Here is a 16,667-nt window from a genome sequence, read left to right as displayed (position 1 = left end):
TATAGCCCCCAAGAGAACAAGTATTTTGATCAAATATTGCACCTAAGATTTATAAAGACCTTCAGCTCAACTTAGATTTTCTTTTCTACAATAATACCTCCCATCTTACCTCCTTTGCTCAGTTTTATTATTTTCTGAAATAGCATAGCACAATGAGACAAAATAATAACATAATATAACATCATGCCTCTTGCCTGCTCCCTCCATGAGACGGTGAGCTGTAGGAGCCAAAACCATTACCTTTCCTGGAGAACCCATAACGTCGTTTGGCATGAAGTAGTTAATAAAACATGCATTAACTGGTCAAACTTATAGGTGACCCGTCAAAGTTTTATCTATTGTAATTTTATACTAGGTGAGAGTTGGGTTCACAGAACTCTTATTTACAGCAGACTTTAGAGATTAGCATGGACTGGCAATTTATTTTTACCCTGCCTCTGGTCCTCTTAAAGGTGTGCCAAAATTCTGTGATTCTGTACTCTTGTAGTGCTGAGTAGATTTGGGAATTATAAATATATAGTCACCAGACACAGGAAATGATTATGGAGTAAGTTCCTAGGGTCAGAGTTCACGATACAACCCATTTCAGTTTTTTCATGTCCTCCTATCAGGATGGAACTGAATTTAAATCTCTTCTGTGTGTGACTGTCTCTGCCCATTGTCATATATACACAGAGCAAAGTTCTTCTATTTAGACAAAGAGATAACTGCAATTAGAAAGGCTCTATTTCTCTTTTCCTTCTATCTGGATCCACAGGATCCTTAGAGATTCGGAGCCTCCCACTGAGTAGACATTAACAGTCGACTTACACCAGCTCAGCAGGTGCTCCTTTCCCAACCATGGAAGAATGAGTCCAGACCAATAAGCCTGAGAGTTTAAATTATATGACCGATGAAATTAAAAGCACAGTAACAGACCACCTGCCCTGTGGGCATGGTGTGGTCTCCTCTTACCCACTCCTCAGTTTCTCCCATTCATTGTCCCCTCCACCCCTCACCAGACCACAGTAGATCACCAGAAATGCAGTTGACTTGATTATTCTTTGGACCACAGATGGAAAGTGGGGGTTCTTATTATACATTTGACTCCAAATAACTTAGCAAGACAAAGTTAGTAAATAAGAATAATATTCTAGCATGTTTTTTTTAAATATTTATTTACTTATTTATTATGTATACAATATTCTGTCTGTGTGTATGCCTGCAGGCCAGAAGAGGGCACCAGACCTCATTACAGATGGTTGTGAGCCACCATGTGGTTGCTGGGAATTGAACTCAGGACCTTTGGAAGAGCAGGCAATGCTCTTAACCGCTGAGCCATCTCTCCAGCCCCTCTAGCATGTTTTTTGAGGAGGTTATGTATGTTTTTACATATGCATGCATGTTTGTGCCAGTGTTAAGTGTAGGCCAGAGACCAGCTTCAGTTATTGTTCCCCAAAAGTTACCTTGTTTTTTGAGACAGAGTCTCTCATGGGGACTTGGGGCTTACTTATGCTAGACTGCATGGAATCCAGTGATCCACTAGTGATCACTTTCACGTTCATGTTGGGATCAAATCCAGGTTCTCATGTTTATGCCGCAGCCTTTGACCAACTAAGTCACCTCATGGTCTCTCAGTTATATCTTTGGAAAGATGACCACCTTAACCATAAACATACATCTGGATGACTTCTCTTTTCTCCACCAGAGCAGAACTACTACCGAGGAAAATTCTTTGACTGCACAGGTTAAGTGTCAGTACCTATGATTTATCTCATTCACTACCATTAGCTTCATACAAGCTGAACAGTCACACACAAAGAGACCCTTAGTCTAGGCCGTGTAGCAGAAGGCTCAGAATTTTAAAAACTCATATAATCAGTGATATATACCAGTAGCTAGTCACCAAGTCTTGTTTCTTAGGCCACCTCTCTTGCAGCAATGTTTCTTAAAAGAAGTCAGTTCTGTCAACCATGTGCCTACAACTTGGACAACAGAGCTGGGAACAAAAGCAAATATATTGCCTGCTTTTGTAGGTAGTGGTCAGAAATGCTTCTGAACGAACCTGTATTCACAGGGTATTTTCCTATAACAAAGAATCATCCAGGCCCAATGGACAAAGTACTGAGGTCAAGTACTGCCAAAAATTAAAAACATGAAAAGTCAGCATGGTGTTAGGAGCCTAGCAGCTTAAGTGGAGTCAAGCTAATTCTCTGTGGCTGGAGTCTTGGACATAACACCCAGAACATCAGGGTTTCCAACTGTGCTTAATAAAGAGACACTGCAGGATCCAGCAGAAGCCAGCCCACTAGCTACAAAATCAGAAAAGCTAATTTTGCTCTAATCCCTAATCCCACTGCTCTGTTGGGTAAACTCCAAGCAAGAGGAGCCAAATCAGGATGGCAAGTGATACCTACAGCTAAGAATGTTGGTGGATGAGGGGACAGAAAACTTGTTTGGGAGCATGAGGTATTGTATTATTAGATAACTTGAAATTTAGGATTACCACCACCAGGTGAGATCCACAGAAGGGATGGTTGCAGACTCTGGGAATGTCCTCCTGAATGTGCAGTAGGGAGGGAAGACATGGATGGATCCTCGGCAGGGGAGATCAATCAACCACAATCCAGTCCCTGCTTGAGCCAAGCTCTACGATTCTAGGTGAGTCTCAAGTCTTCTCCATCAAATCAGGAGCTGGCCTGGGTTCTGCAGGATTAGGCTCAGCTCTTATCAGTCTCAATGTTTTCTTGTTTGGGCACATAGGAATCCAGGTAATTTTATACCAAGAAGCCAGCATTTGTTAATTTGCAATAGCGTGTGGTGAAGGAAATAAGAACAAAAAGAACACACGTGGTTTTACACCCTCAGGGAAACTTTAATTGGATAATCACTCACTCGACAACACCAACAAGCACCTTCTTTGAATAAGATATGAAAAATTGCATATTTTAGTCTTTAAAAATGTGTTTTAAATAAACCCAGAGCTCTTTAAAAGTTTATTTCTCGGGGCTTACAGCAGTTAACATTCAGCTCCCCAATGAAGTTCCTCGCTGTGTTCACACAGGACAGATGGGTTTCCATTAGCTAATATGCTTCCAGGTGGTGCTGACACAGCACAGACTTGAATATTCCTCTCTGTGGGAAGTAGAGGTGCAACTTCTATACTTAACCTGCCGACAACCTGCTACTACGACTTTCCACATAGCCTTGGGTTTGCATGGATCTACAGTCAACTCTCAGAGAATAAATGCAAACAAGTAAACTGGAAACTTTAGCACAGAGCCCTCTTTCTGCAGCTCTGGTTCTTGTTCATCTTGGCACACTGTGCTCCAGAGCTGACTCCAGGCCTTGGCTTTGTTCTGTGCTGGAGAGCTGTCTGCTGGTAGACCAGAAAGCCTCAGCTTCAACGGCTACATCTTCAAAAAGGCCACCTGGGGGGGGGGGGGGGACAAAATACTTTACCACCAGAACATGACAGAATGACGGGCTGTACATCAAATCCGAGAGAGAGGAGCAAATCTGGTCAACAGGATACAGACCAATCTCCCAAAATCAAAAGAAGTGACTCAGGCGAGGCAGACATTGAATTTTACAGCAAGAACCAATCAATCCTTTTTAAATGAACCATCAAGTAATTAGAATGACTCACATCCACTTTAAAGGAAAAACAGAGTTTTAATTGACAGTAAAGTTATATATCCATGAAGTAATCTAGTTCATGTTCTCAGTGGTGCAAACCACTCTTTTAGGCATTCTGTTAGCAGAATTCTGAGTCTAGAAGACTACCAGGCAATTTTACGTCCTTAACACTGTTGGTAAGTACATCTTCTTCTCTGCAGGTCATGCTGATACTTTTAATCATATGCAATTATACTTGTTGTGTTTGCCAGTAGCAATTCATCTGCACTTAGTGTTTAAAACAAAACTTGATTCACACAGGTTTATGTGCAAAATATTTTCCACAAGGCCCAGATCAAACGCCTGGAACTTCCCAATAGTTCTAATAATGGAGAAACAAGCAATGACAGCCAGTCATAAATGTTTATGGCATTTTAATTCAGAGGTGACAATAAATTGGGAACTGCACTAACATCAGGACAGTCAAACAAAGAGATAATGCTAACCAGAGTGGAAAGTTTGGGAAGCTTGCACTAGACCAGACGGAAGTAATCACCCATTCTTAGAGAAGTATTAATGGCATCAGGGAAGCTGGTGCCTATGTCCCAGCCGCAGTATAAGGGGCACGGGGCACGTAGTTAACGATCCCTGTTACAAGGAAAGGGAAAAGGCGGCACCCTGCTGTGCAGGAGGCAGCGGCTCTAGGGAGAGAGCTTCAGAGGACATTACTCTTCACAGGGTGCTGAGGAAGGCACCTGCTGAGTTTCCATGTCAACTTCCTGACCTACACCAGGTTTGCAATGAGAACACCACAGTGGAGGGAACAGGATCCTAAACAGCATCCATCAGAGGACAATTACAACAGGTACAAACCTCCAGGGCTTTCTGTGATGATTAACTGAGATAGATAACAGACTGGCTGAGGGCCAGAAATGTGTTTCAGGGCAGACCAGGCTCTTTAGAGTGTGTAAGCTAGCCCGGGTCACATAGTAAGGCCCTGTCTCAAAAACTATGAATAAATATTACACATATAATGGTTATTAGAAGATAATATGTTACATATATTCATGTGACTTTTCCCTCTCTGTCTCCCACTTTTCCACTGTTACCAGATGGGAAGGGGTGTTCAAGAGAGACTCGTGTGTGCCCCATTCAGGATCGAGGAATGGTTATAGAATTAGATGGGATGGGAGAACACAGGTCATTGAGCTTCACAAAGGGTCCACTGAGGGCAGTGGTTATGATGCTTCTATGCAATTGCTGGGAGAGAAAACAGACTACCTTATGAAGACAAAATCAGTTAGCTCTTTTAATTCTGCAAATTACTGTGACATGGAGTAGTTAAAAGAGCAATGGACACCATCGTGAAAATGGCTAGGAAATTTAGCTCTGGAGGCAGACATCTGACTAGACTCTGAGACAGTCTTGGTTGTCACCAACCAGGAGGTGGTGGTGACTGACGTCTAATGGGGTAGAGGTGTTGTTGTTGAGTGTCCTAAAAAATCACAGGACAGCTCCTCAGATGCCCCCAAATGTCAGCAGCGCAGTGCTGAGAAACGGTGTAATTACAGAATCGTTTTGTGAACCCAGACCTCTCGTTGACTAGTTCTGTGACCTTTAATAGGCTGCTTAATCTCTTTCCATTTTTCCACCTCTGTAAAATGGGAACTGCAAAGGGCCCACCTGAATCCTGTGACGCACTTTATAGTGTAGCAAACTTATCTTGACTCTGTTTGCCCTGAGCACAGAACAGGATTAAGGCAGAAGAGCATTTGAAACACGGGTTTACAAACGAATAAACAAGCTCAGGAAAACCAAGTGACTTGCTGAGTGCACAAAGCCTCTCAAGTGGCAATGGTGGACTGGGAGGGGGGGGAGCTTTGATTTGAAACCCCTCCTTTTCTCACCATAGCCTTGCAGATAAATGAGAAAAAGCTAGAGGCACAGGGACCCTGAATTCTTCTAATGCCTCAAATAATCAAAAGCCCGCTTTGTTTCCCATCACTGGGATGGAGAACTTGACCCAGGGAACGGTGACACTAGAGGCGAAACGGACCAAAGCATGCAAAGAAGCCCCCATCAAGTAAGAAAAACCTGAGATTTTGACCTAATGAGTTCTTATCTCTAGTCTTGTTAGCTTTCCCTACCAAGTACATGATGTACTTCCTAAGTCTCAATAACAAGAACACGTACCCAAACTTGGGAGCAGGTAGTACATGATGATTTGTGGTCCCCTTTTATTTAAATCACTGTGAGTTAATTATTTCAAAAGCTGATTTTGCATTCTCAGGCTTTTATCTGTGGCAGGAAAAGCTGCTTCCATTACTGCCATTTATTTTGAGAAAGGATAATTTCTTTTTGTTCTTTTACGATGCTGAGAAAATCCTATTTCAAAGCTTTCAGACCACACAAACAGCTGCGCCTCCAGGCTCTGCTAGCTCTTGCATTTCTGGAATACACAGTCACAAGGTGTAAATGGTGACTGGAGACATTGGAAGAGAGGACTCCATGGCCACACGATGTGGCTCTGTGGTCATGCGCCTGAATATGGACACTTGGAGATACAAAGATATTGTCCCTGCTTTGAGTCATCTAAAAACAATCGTCTTAAGTGACAATAACACACTGATTCCCACTGAAAGATGCTGGCTTGCTAAAGGGACTCTGGCAAACAGTTGGAGGGGGAGAAGTCCCTGCCAGTAGAACAAGCAGAGGCTACAGGTGGATTTAGACTAACAGAGCTCAAGTAAAGCCTTCCAACTCAAGAGCTCCTGCAGACTCAGCAGAGAATGAGATGGTAACTGCTGATTAATATAAACCTTCACCTGGGATTTTCTGTGAGCCGTGGTATACACCGTGATGATAAGCATATAACCCCAAAAAACTTGTTGGTTTTCATGTACCAGAGGAATAGGGAAGCTAAGCTACTGGGAGAAAGGCAGCTGGTGGCTCCACCTGAAGATGGGCAGAAAGCACAGGGCCAATGCATCAGCCAACCGTCGGAGTTCTAGCCATCGCTAAAGGAAGCCAGTTCGGGGCACATATTTCTCATTACTTCTTTCAGAACATGCAGATTATAGAAGGCACTGCCATTGCTGGACAGGGCTACCGTGACAAGGGAGTGAACAGCCAGTCCTGAAACACCAGTTACATAAAGCAAACTCAGTCACTCTGCTAAGGACAGTGAACCCATGGGGCAAACATTTACATGGGAAGAGTCTTCAAAGTGTTTTATAAAAACCTACCGCCTCAAGCACAAATTGTATTTGTTAGGAAATAATGATATTCGTGTGGGTGGGTGCTAAAAACGCCGGCTATAAAATAGTGCTACCTCAATAAAAACACCATCACTCAGACATTCGAAAGTCCTAGTTTCTCTTTTCCCAGGAACAGCTGCGAGGGGGATGGTGGAGCAAGCACATGGTGGCATCAGGGCAGTTATGGACAGCATGTTCGGATATTTTGTCCCATTGGTACCAGCCCCTGAACAAACAAATGTAGTTGGGAGTGGAGTTCCTGTAAATCAAATTAAATCAAGTATCTTTTCTCCAGTATCTGAAACAGTTACCACTGTCTCCAGAAAAGTGGCTTTAGCACAACAAAACAAAACAAAACTGCTAAAATAAATAAATAAAAAGCCACTGCCTCCTTCTTTGGAGGTTCAGAAGTGCAAGTACTGAGGACACTGAGTTGGGCCGTCCAAACCTCATGCCAGGCAACTAAAGAGCTTTCTGTAGCAGACAAAATCATTGAAACACTGACTTCAGCGGCAGTTTTTAAAGTTCTGATATGGCTTGAAACAGTGATTCGATTAGAGATGAAAGCAAGGCAAAAAGCTCCTCCCGGAAATCACTTCTGAGCCACTGTCAAGGGCTGAGGAGGGAACGGCCGGCGAGGATGCAGTTGGGGACTCCAGTGGTTAACACTGAGAAAATGCCATGAATGTTATATGTAAGTAGCAGTGAGATGCCGTAATTAGAGGCCTTCAGGTCAACACTGTTTGGGTGCACGAGGGCAAAACTCTGTCAGGCAGGACAGGTGACTCAGGTAACCTGCCATTCTCTTCAGGGAAAAGGCTAGCAAAGTCACAGCCACGCTTCCAAACTGTCTTGGTTAATTTTATGTCATACCCAAGCAGTTTTGCTTCTGTGATTTGCTTTAATAATTTATTTCTAGTTATACGAACCATACCTCAAACTAGAAAATATAAAAAAGTACACACAAAAAAAGGGAACTATAATTTTTGCAGCTCTACTACTCAGAAACACTGGACATTATTTTTGTTTTCTTTCCAGATGTTTATTTATCATATACACCCAAGCATTTCTCTATACAGTTTAGTAATACATTATTTCTGTTTAACCTACTGGTGTATTGCGGCAGTTTTCACATGCTAGTAATATTCTTTTATTTTATTGTATTTTTTGATCTATACATTTTTCCCACTCCCCTTTTACCCCACAACCCCCATGCTCCCAATTCATTCAGGAGATGGTGGCATGTACCTTTAATCCCAGCACTTGAGAGGCAGAGGCAGGTGGATCTCTTTGAGTTCAAGGTTAGCCTGGTCTACAGAGCTAGTTCCAGGACAGCTAGGGTTGTTTCACTGAGAATTCCTGTCTGGAAAACCCAAAAATAAATAAATAAATTTTTAATGGTAACATTATATATTGCTCTATATTTGTCACTTAAGGAGGAAAAAACGTACAAACGCATAGCTTCTTTTGCCAGAAACAAAATTTGGGGGATTTTGAGTAGGGTATTATTGAGCGCAGTGGTTCTAGGGTGCTGTCTCTGGACCAGCATCATCCCCATCTCTAAGGTGCTGTCTCTGGATCAACATCATCCCCATCTCTGGTGCTGTCTCTGGATCAACATCATCCCCATCTCTAGTGCTGTCTCTGGATCAACATCATCCCCATCTCTGGTGCTGTCTCTGGATCAACATCATCCCCATCTCTGGTGCTGTCTCTGGATCAACATCATCCCCATCTCTAGTGCTGTCTCTGGATCAACATCATCCCCATCTCTGGTGCTGTCTCTGGATCAACATCATCCCCATCTCTGGTGCTGTCTCTGGACCAGCATCATCCTCATCTCTAGTGCTGTCTCTGGATCAACATCATCCCCATCTCTGGTGCTGTCTCTGGATCAACATCATCCCCATCTCTGGTGCTGTCTCTGGATCAACATCATCCCCATCTCTGGTGCTGTCTCTGGATCAACATCATCCCCATCTCTGGTGCTGTCTCTGGATCAACATCATCCCCATCTCTAGTGCTGTCTCTGGATCAACATCATCCCCATCTCTGGTGCTGTCTCTGGATCAACATCATCCCCATCTCTGGTGCTGTCTCTGGATCAACATCATCCCCATCTCTGGTGCTGTCTCTGGATCAACATCATCCCCATCTCTGGTGCTGTCTCTGGACTAGCACCATCCTCATCTCTAACGCTGTCTCTGGATCAACATCATCCCCATCTCTGGTGCTGTCTCTGGACCAACATGATCCCCATCTCTGGATCAACATCATCCCCATCTCTGGTGCTGTCTCTGGATCAACATCATCCCCATCTCTGGTGCTGTCTCTGGATCAACATCATCCCCATCTCTAGTGCTGTTTCTGGATCAACATCATCCCCATCTCTGGTGCTGTCTCTGGATCAACATCATCCCCATCTCTGGTGCTGTCTCTGGACCAGCATCATCCTCATCTCTAACGCTGTCTCTGGATCAACATCATCCCCATCTCTGGTGCTGTCTCTGGATCAACATCATCCTCACCAAACAAAAACTTGCTAAATAAAAGAGTTATCCTGCATTACTCTAGACCCTCTTAATCAGACACTCGGGGGGAGGGGCTATCCAATGAGGGCCTTCCGGATGATTCTGGTACTTCCTACTTTTATAGCCATTAGTATAATCTTGATTTCACAAAGCTAAGCAAGTAATATTGGGGAATGTTAAATATAGGGACTTGGTTAAAGTTTTTTTTTAAATATTTATTTATTTATTACATACACAATATTCTGTCTGTGTGTATGCCTGCAGGGCAGAAGAGGGCACCAGACCTCATTGCCACCATGTGGTTGCTGGGAATTGAACTCAGGACCTTTGGAAGGGCAGGCAATGCTCTTAACCGCTGAGCCATCTCTCCGAAACATAGGCTTTCTCCTTACTTTAAAAGCAAACCAAAGTGTGTTCTAGACCAGCACAAATGGGGCGCTCTGGAATGAGTGTCCAAAACAATCAAAATCTGAGGATCTGAGAAGGTACAGGTAACAGTGAGAGGTGGGTCAATGACAGGGATGAGGATCCAGAGAAGGAATAATCAGATACAGCCTATAAATGTATGAAATTGACAAACAAGATTAATCAATTAAAAAAAATTCCTCTTTAAAAGAAAACATCTTCTTCCTCTAGAAGAACAACAAAACTGGAGGAAAATCAAATTAAAGTAGAAAGAAGCAGATTAAGCCCAGTGCTTCTGTTTTGAAACTGGCATTAATTATATAGCATAACAGCACTGTGCAAGGTTTCCATAGGTGTGTCTACAGTGTGCCAAACCAGACTCAGCCCTAAATTCTGGCCCCATCCCTTCACCACAAACACCAATTCTAACAATCACAATCTTCTTGGAGGGTGAATTTCTTTTCTTTTTACATGAGAGAAAATAGCAGTATTTGTCTTTCTTGTTTCAGTTAGTTTGCTGACCCCAGTCCCCCCACTTCACTGTAAATGACAGAATTTCATTGTTCTTCATGACTGAATGATTCCGTGCTCTGTGTACGCACCGTGTATTCTTTATCCAGTCGTCTGTCTTTGGGTAGCTAGTCTGACTCTGACTTCATTTCCTTGGCCTGTCCGCCATGAACTGGGATGCCTGTATCCATGGCCGTTCTAGTTGAGTTTGTGTAACAGCTCCATCCCGTTTTCCACATCCTGTAGCAGTACACATTCCTACTGAGGACACAAGCTTTCCTTTCCTGCTGTTTTCTCCAACATTCAATTTCACGACGTTGCTTTGTAGTTTCAAAACATCTGTGGGTATCTTCATCTTCTGAAAGGGCTTTAGATCATTTGCTTATTTTTTTTTTTTTTAGTTTAAAGATTGTTTTACATTTATTTGTTTGCATCGATGTGTGTATGCACACACATGCAAAGCATGGCTTCCCAGTGGCAGCCAGAGAACACCTTGTGGGAGTCAGCTCTCTCTTTCTATCTTGTGAATCCCAGGGACAGAACTCAGGCTTGGTGGCAACTGTCTTGACCTTTACCTACTGAATCTCCTCATTGCCCCACCCCCATTTGCCCATATTTATGAACTGGATTACTTGGGATTTGTTTGTTTTGTTTTTACTAGTGGTGCTTTTCTTCCCCCATGTTTTGGGCACTAACTGTCAGGTGAACAGTGGCAGCTGTCGTCTCCTGTTCTTCAGGCTGTCTCTTTTCTCTGCTGTCTGTTTCATTTCATAGATGCTTTCTATATTGATATAATCCTTTTGGCCCATTTTTTGTTTCCCGTGCTTTGGGGTCTTACCTAGAAAATCTTGGCTTGTGCTGAATCCTTAAAGCATGTGTTTTCTTCTAATACTTTCAGAACTTAACTTCTATTTAGGTCACTGACCTAGTTGGGGCTGATTTTGTACAAGGTGACAATGACAAAGGAGATTGGGTCCACTGGAGAGGGAGGCTAATGCTAATGGCTGAAGACTAAAGACCCACAGGTCTCTCATCTAAAGCAAATTAAGAATCAAATGAGTGAAGTTTTGGTGGATGTGGAGACAGCTGCTTCTGGTACTTACACCCTGATCTATCTATACCCCATCTCTGTGCATGTGAGCATGTGTGCTGTGCACATGCATGTGTGTCTGTGTTTCCCTAAATCTACACACTTCACAAGAGTCTCTTCAGAAAAACTCTTTGGCTAGTTCCAGTAAAGAAAGCTGCCACAAATGTGACTTCAAAACAAAATCATAAAAGTTCCACCAAAAGCTGGGGAGGAAACCAAACCTGTCATATTTTGCTAGGTAAGATGTGAAATTGTATAGCTATTCTACAAAACAATTTCGTTCAAAACTAAACAGAAGCCGGGCATGGTGACACAGGCCTTTAATCCTTGCACTCAGGAGGATGTCAAGTTCAAGACCAACCAGGCTATATAGCAAGTTCTTGACCAACCTAGACTGTATGAGACCCCCATCTGTCTTAGTTTCTATTGCTGTGAAGAGACATCACAACCATGGTAACTCGTGGAAAGGAAAACATTTAATTAGGGCTGGTTTACAATTCAGAGGTTCAGTCCATTATCATCATGACAGGAAACATAGCAGCAGACAGACAGGAATGGTGCTGGAGAAGAAGCGGAGGTCCCTTCATCTTGATCTGCAGGCAGCAGGGAGAGACTGTGTACCATACTGAGAGTAGTTTGAGCACACAAGACCTCAAAGCCCACCCCCACAGTGACATACTTCCTCAAACAAGGCCACAATTCCTAATAGTGCCATTCCCTATGGGCCATTCCTATTCAAACTACCACATTATCTTTAAACAACAACAGCAAAACAAGTGGTCAACTTGTAAGGACTATATGATCCACCAACTAGAGTCTTGAAACAGAAACTTATGTGCACAGAAAATCTTGCACAATATTGTCAAAAATGGAAACAAACCAGGGTGAATGTTTCAACAGTATTATAGCGATTCCATGGCGTATTAACAATCAGCAGAAAAAAATCCACAAACCACTGACACACACATAATTCTCCTGGGACTTGTGCTGAATTTAAAAACCCAACCTCAAAAGGTTACATACTGTATAACTACATTCATGTAATATTATAAAATGATAACATTATGCAAGTAGAGACAGACTAGTGACTGCCAGGGGTAAAGAATGCTGGAGAGAGAAGAATGGGTATGGTTATATAATAAGATGGATCTCCAGTGATGGAACTGTCAATGTCTTCACTGTGTGAAAGACACATGAACACACATTGGTGATAACACATAACACTGTATACATGAACACCCACATAAATGACAACACTGAGTGACCGAGTAACATCCAGAGGGGTTATATTCACGTCAATGCCTTGATTGGGTTACACAAGAGTTTTATAAAGTGTTATCGCACAAAGTGTACAGGGGTCTTTCTAAACTATTCTTTCAACTACACATAGATATAAAAAATTACCTCAAAAAAGAGTCCGATCAAATGAACCCCATAGTATTTAGCAAAAGGCTTTTATCCCGTTTCCTTTGATCCACTGTCTCTGCAAGTAACCCTAGGTAGAAACATTTTTCAAAGTTTTACACTGATTCTTCTGTCAATATCAATGAGATCCCATTTTCTCCGAGGAATGGCCCTAGCAATATAGTAGGTTAAGTGTGAAATGCAGGTAGCAATGCTATTATAATCAACAGGTTGGGTGGGTAGCCTGGAATCAATGCTTACATTATACAGCACTGTCTTACATATCAGGTAGTGATGAAGTTTGTGCTGTGACCAGCCCACCAGGCACACATTTCTTCTTCCTGCCTCACTTTTATCATTGTCTAGAACTCAAAATGCCATAGCAGATTCTGTAGAAATAGAATAGGCTTCTCAATGTTTTGGATGATTCTCTTCCTTCCTTCCTTCCTTCCTTTCTTTCTTCCTTGTCAGATTATATACACTTAAATTAAAACTTTGATTTTAATCTTGAAAATAATATTACCTTACAAAAATGTCCAGGAAAACAGTAAAGAAACATATGCTATAAAACCCTAATATAACTATAATTTTGATCTATTTTCATATAGTTTAAAAAGGCATTTTAAAAAAAGATTTTACATATATATACATACATATATGTATATATATACACACACATGTATGCATGCATGTAGTGTGTATATGTGTGTACGCACATTTGTATACATGAGTATACATGCCAACAGAAGCTAGAAGAGGGTTTCAGGTTTCCTGGAGCTCAAGTTACGTGCAGCTGTGAGTGATCAGATACAGGCTCTGGGAAGCAAGCTCAGTCCCCTGAAGAGCAGCAAGCTCCTAATGGCTGAGTCATTTCTGTGGTCCCAAAAGGCATTTTAAATATTTTCATAAATGACATTTTTATATAATATTTTTCAGATGTAACTCATTAAGTGTTTATTCTTAATAACTGTATAACAGTTTATCATCATTTATTTAAGTCATTATAAATTTAAATTGCTTTCAAATTTACTAAGTCAAAAGTAATACTGAAGTAACTATTATATTGTCATGATTATAGATTTGTTTTCCCATACTTTGGAAGAATTCCTCAGGAGTCCCAGAGATTGAACTGCTAGACTGAAAGGTATGGAAATTACTAGAATTTGATGCATTTTCCCCAATGAGATGTACCAACCAACACCATGTTAACTCTTTTTTAATTAGAGCTAATTTAATAAAAGGATAATGATGTCTCAATGGTTTTGTTTGAGTTTATTGAGTTGCTGTGAATTTAGAGATTCTACCAATTTTTTTTTATCATTGGTTTTCTCTTTGGTCAACTGTGAATTCAAGTCCTTTTCCTTTACATCTCACTAAGATTTTTAGCTTTTTCTAATTTTCTTTATCATTGTGTTGTGTTTGATTCATATGCACACGTGAGTGCTAGCTCATGTGTGCCACAGCACGCGTGTGGAAGTCAGAGAACAACTTTTGAGTGCTATTTTTCTCCTGAGACAATGGGTTCTGGGCATGGAATATAGGTTATCAGGTCTGCACAGCAAGCATTGTTACCTGCTGAGCCATCTTGGTGGCACATGGATGCTTAACTTTTAAAAACAGTTCGTATAAGCCCTTTAGAAAATGTTATTTTTTTTCCATTGAAGAAATTAAGTGCCTGGCATGAGCTCATAAATCCACATAAAATATACTTGGATTTAATTTTGCCCACATTATGCATGGAGGTCTGAGATTCAGAGACGTTAAGTAGCTTTTCCTCATGGCCGCGACTTGGTAACAAGGCTGGTGTGCGATCAAAGTTTTGTTTCTGAGCCTAGTATTCATTTCGGTATAAAAGCTCTTTCCCTTTTAATTACAGGGAGAGATAATTGCTATGGTAACTTTATTTAAAGAAAGCGTGTATAATATTCCAATTTAAGCCAGATTTAATAGCTGGGATGAGGCAGGCTCCCTATCTAGTTAAGAAGAAAGTTGATTCCTTCTTGGAATTAATTATACAGAGGAGAAAGCAGAGCTTGAGTGGCAAATCAAAGCCTCACTTGTAAAGAGAAATGACTTTTTAATTAGTGGAGAGGGCCCCGTTATATGATAAGTGCCAAGAAGACAGTGAGCAGAGAGCTGGAATCTCAGGATGGAACCATTTTTCTTTAAGTTTGGAGAGCAGGGTGGTGTTGGCATAGTTAGTTCAATAAAAATGACTGTAACTCAGAATAATGTTATTTAAGGACTGTTAGGAGAGGGATCAAATTATAACCAGATGTTTATTTTCTTTAGCCCACTGTGGGGAGTGAGTGAACCCTGTATGTGTAAATATTCATGATATGACCATGGACACGCACAGGACCCCAAAGCCTTAACCCAGGGGGTGGCAAGGCCTTCCTGATCCTAGTATGGATGTCTAGCTTTGCATGAAGAAAGTATGACCCATAGCTTCCTTCTACAGATGACCGTGGCTTGAGACTTGTCCCCTACAGAGACCCAAATCAGCTAACCTGTCTCCTCATTCAACTGTCTGGCTTACTCTCCCAGCTGCTGGTGCACCTCCATCAAAGTGCATGGCTCACCCAATCCCAGTTTTTCTCTGTGTGTGTCTTGTCACCCTGGTTTGAGAAATCCAAAGTCCTGTAGGTTGAGGTAGCAAGTCACTATTCAAATATTCTTTTAAAAATATAGTATGTTTGCCACGTGCACACTCTCTTCTCGATGGAGACTACTGCAGAGATCCACACCTGGCCGGAATCCAGACGATAAGCAAGTGTGGGGCACCTGGCCCCAGGTGGAACATTACAGTGTAACCCTTACACCTACGGGTCAGAGAACATCATGCAAGAGGGATAGAAAGATTGTAAGCTCCAGAAGACCAGGATGCCTGCTGCCAGACAGTGTCTTCTAGACATAACAGGGAGGCTCCACTCATGACCTTCCAACAACATGGTTGCTAACACAAGACCACACTAGCTGACAATACTACATGACTGGAAGAAAGTTTCAATAGACACTATCCCTAGATGAAGACTAACGGTCAACAATGGCTGGCTAAGGGAGGGAGAGTCAGTTTTCTTAAGGGACAAACTCCCTTAAGGCTTCTTAATCCTAAATAAATGAACATTAAAGCACCATTAACTGAACTATTAATACACACATATGGAACAAAAATAGTTATAGGAGAAAAGGTCATGAATTTGGGATGGTGGTGATGGAAACACAGGAGGAATTGGAGGGAGAAGAGGGAGAAGCGGGAATGATATACATACAATGTACTCATGCATAAAATTTTCAAAACGAAATAAAAATACAGCCCCACAGGCAAATCCTTTAAAAGAGAAAGTATGGTAAAACATCCATTGTCTTAGTTACTTTTTTATTGCCGTGAAGAGACACCATGACCAAGGTAACTTAAAGGAAAGTGTTTAATCAGGGGCTGCACACAGTTTCAGAGGCCATCATGGCCATCACGGCAGGGAGCACAGTGGCAAACAGTCATGGCGCTGGAGCAGGAGCCAAGAGCTTACATCCCGACCCACAGGCAGGAGGTGGGAGGTGGGTTGGGGTGAAGGGGAGTGGGCTTTTAAAACCTCAAAGCCCACTTCCAGTGACATACCTCCTTCAACAAGGCCACCCTTTCCAATCCTTTCCAAACAGTCTACCAATTAGAATATTACCATTTAGACATAGGAGCCTATGGGGGCCATTCTCATTCAAATCACAGCATCCATATTGAAGTAAATACCATTTCCTTTTTATGTTTATAATTTAAACTTACTGGAAATACACAGGAATTATAAAATTCTTGTTAACCTGTTAATTTTCAATAAAAGGGAAACTAAGGAATGGCTTTGGAGATTTTGTGAGAAG

The 16,667-nt window shown here is 41.8% G+C and overlaps 1 protein-coding gene across 1 annotated transcript in view; it reads right to left on the bottom strand.

The window, feature by feature from the left end:
- Positions 1–2,853: 2,853 nt before the first annotated feature.
- The window catches only part of Ube3d (ubiquitin protein ligase E3D), a 138,003-nt gene continuing 124,189 nt past the window's right edge, over positions 2,854–16,667 (bottom strand). Inside the window, exon 10 of the mRNA XM_041679690.1 lies at positions 2,854–3,410. Coding sequence (XP_041535624.1) covers positions 3,390–3,410 — 21 coding nt within the window. The 3' untranslated portion in view covers positions 2,854–3,389. The remainder of the gene's footprint in view (positions 3,411–16,667) is intronic.

The sequence above is a fragment of the Microtus oregoni genome, unplaced genomic scaffold (genome assembly GCF_018167655.1).
Source record: "Microtus oregoni isolate MIOR12 unplaced genomic scaffold, Mior012 000032F_ref0000030, whole genome shotgun sequence".
In the NCBI taxonomy this organism is placed as follows: domain Eukaryota; kingdom Metazoa; phylum Chordata; class Mammalia; order Rodentia; family Cricetidae; genus Microtus; species Microtus oregoni.
The sequence above is the reverse complement of the archived record's forward strand: the minus strand, read 5'-3'. Positions and strand labels throughout refer to the sequence as shown.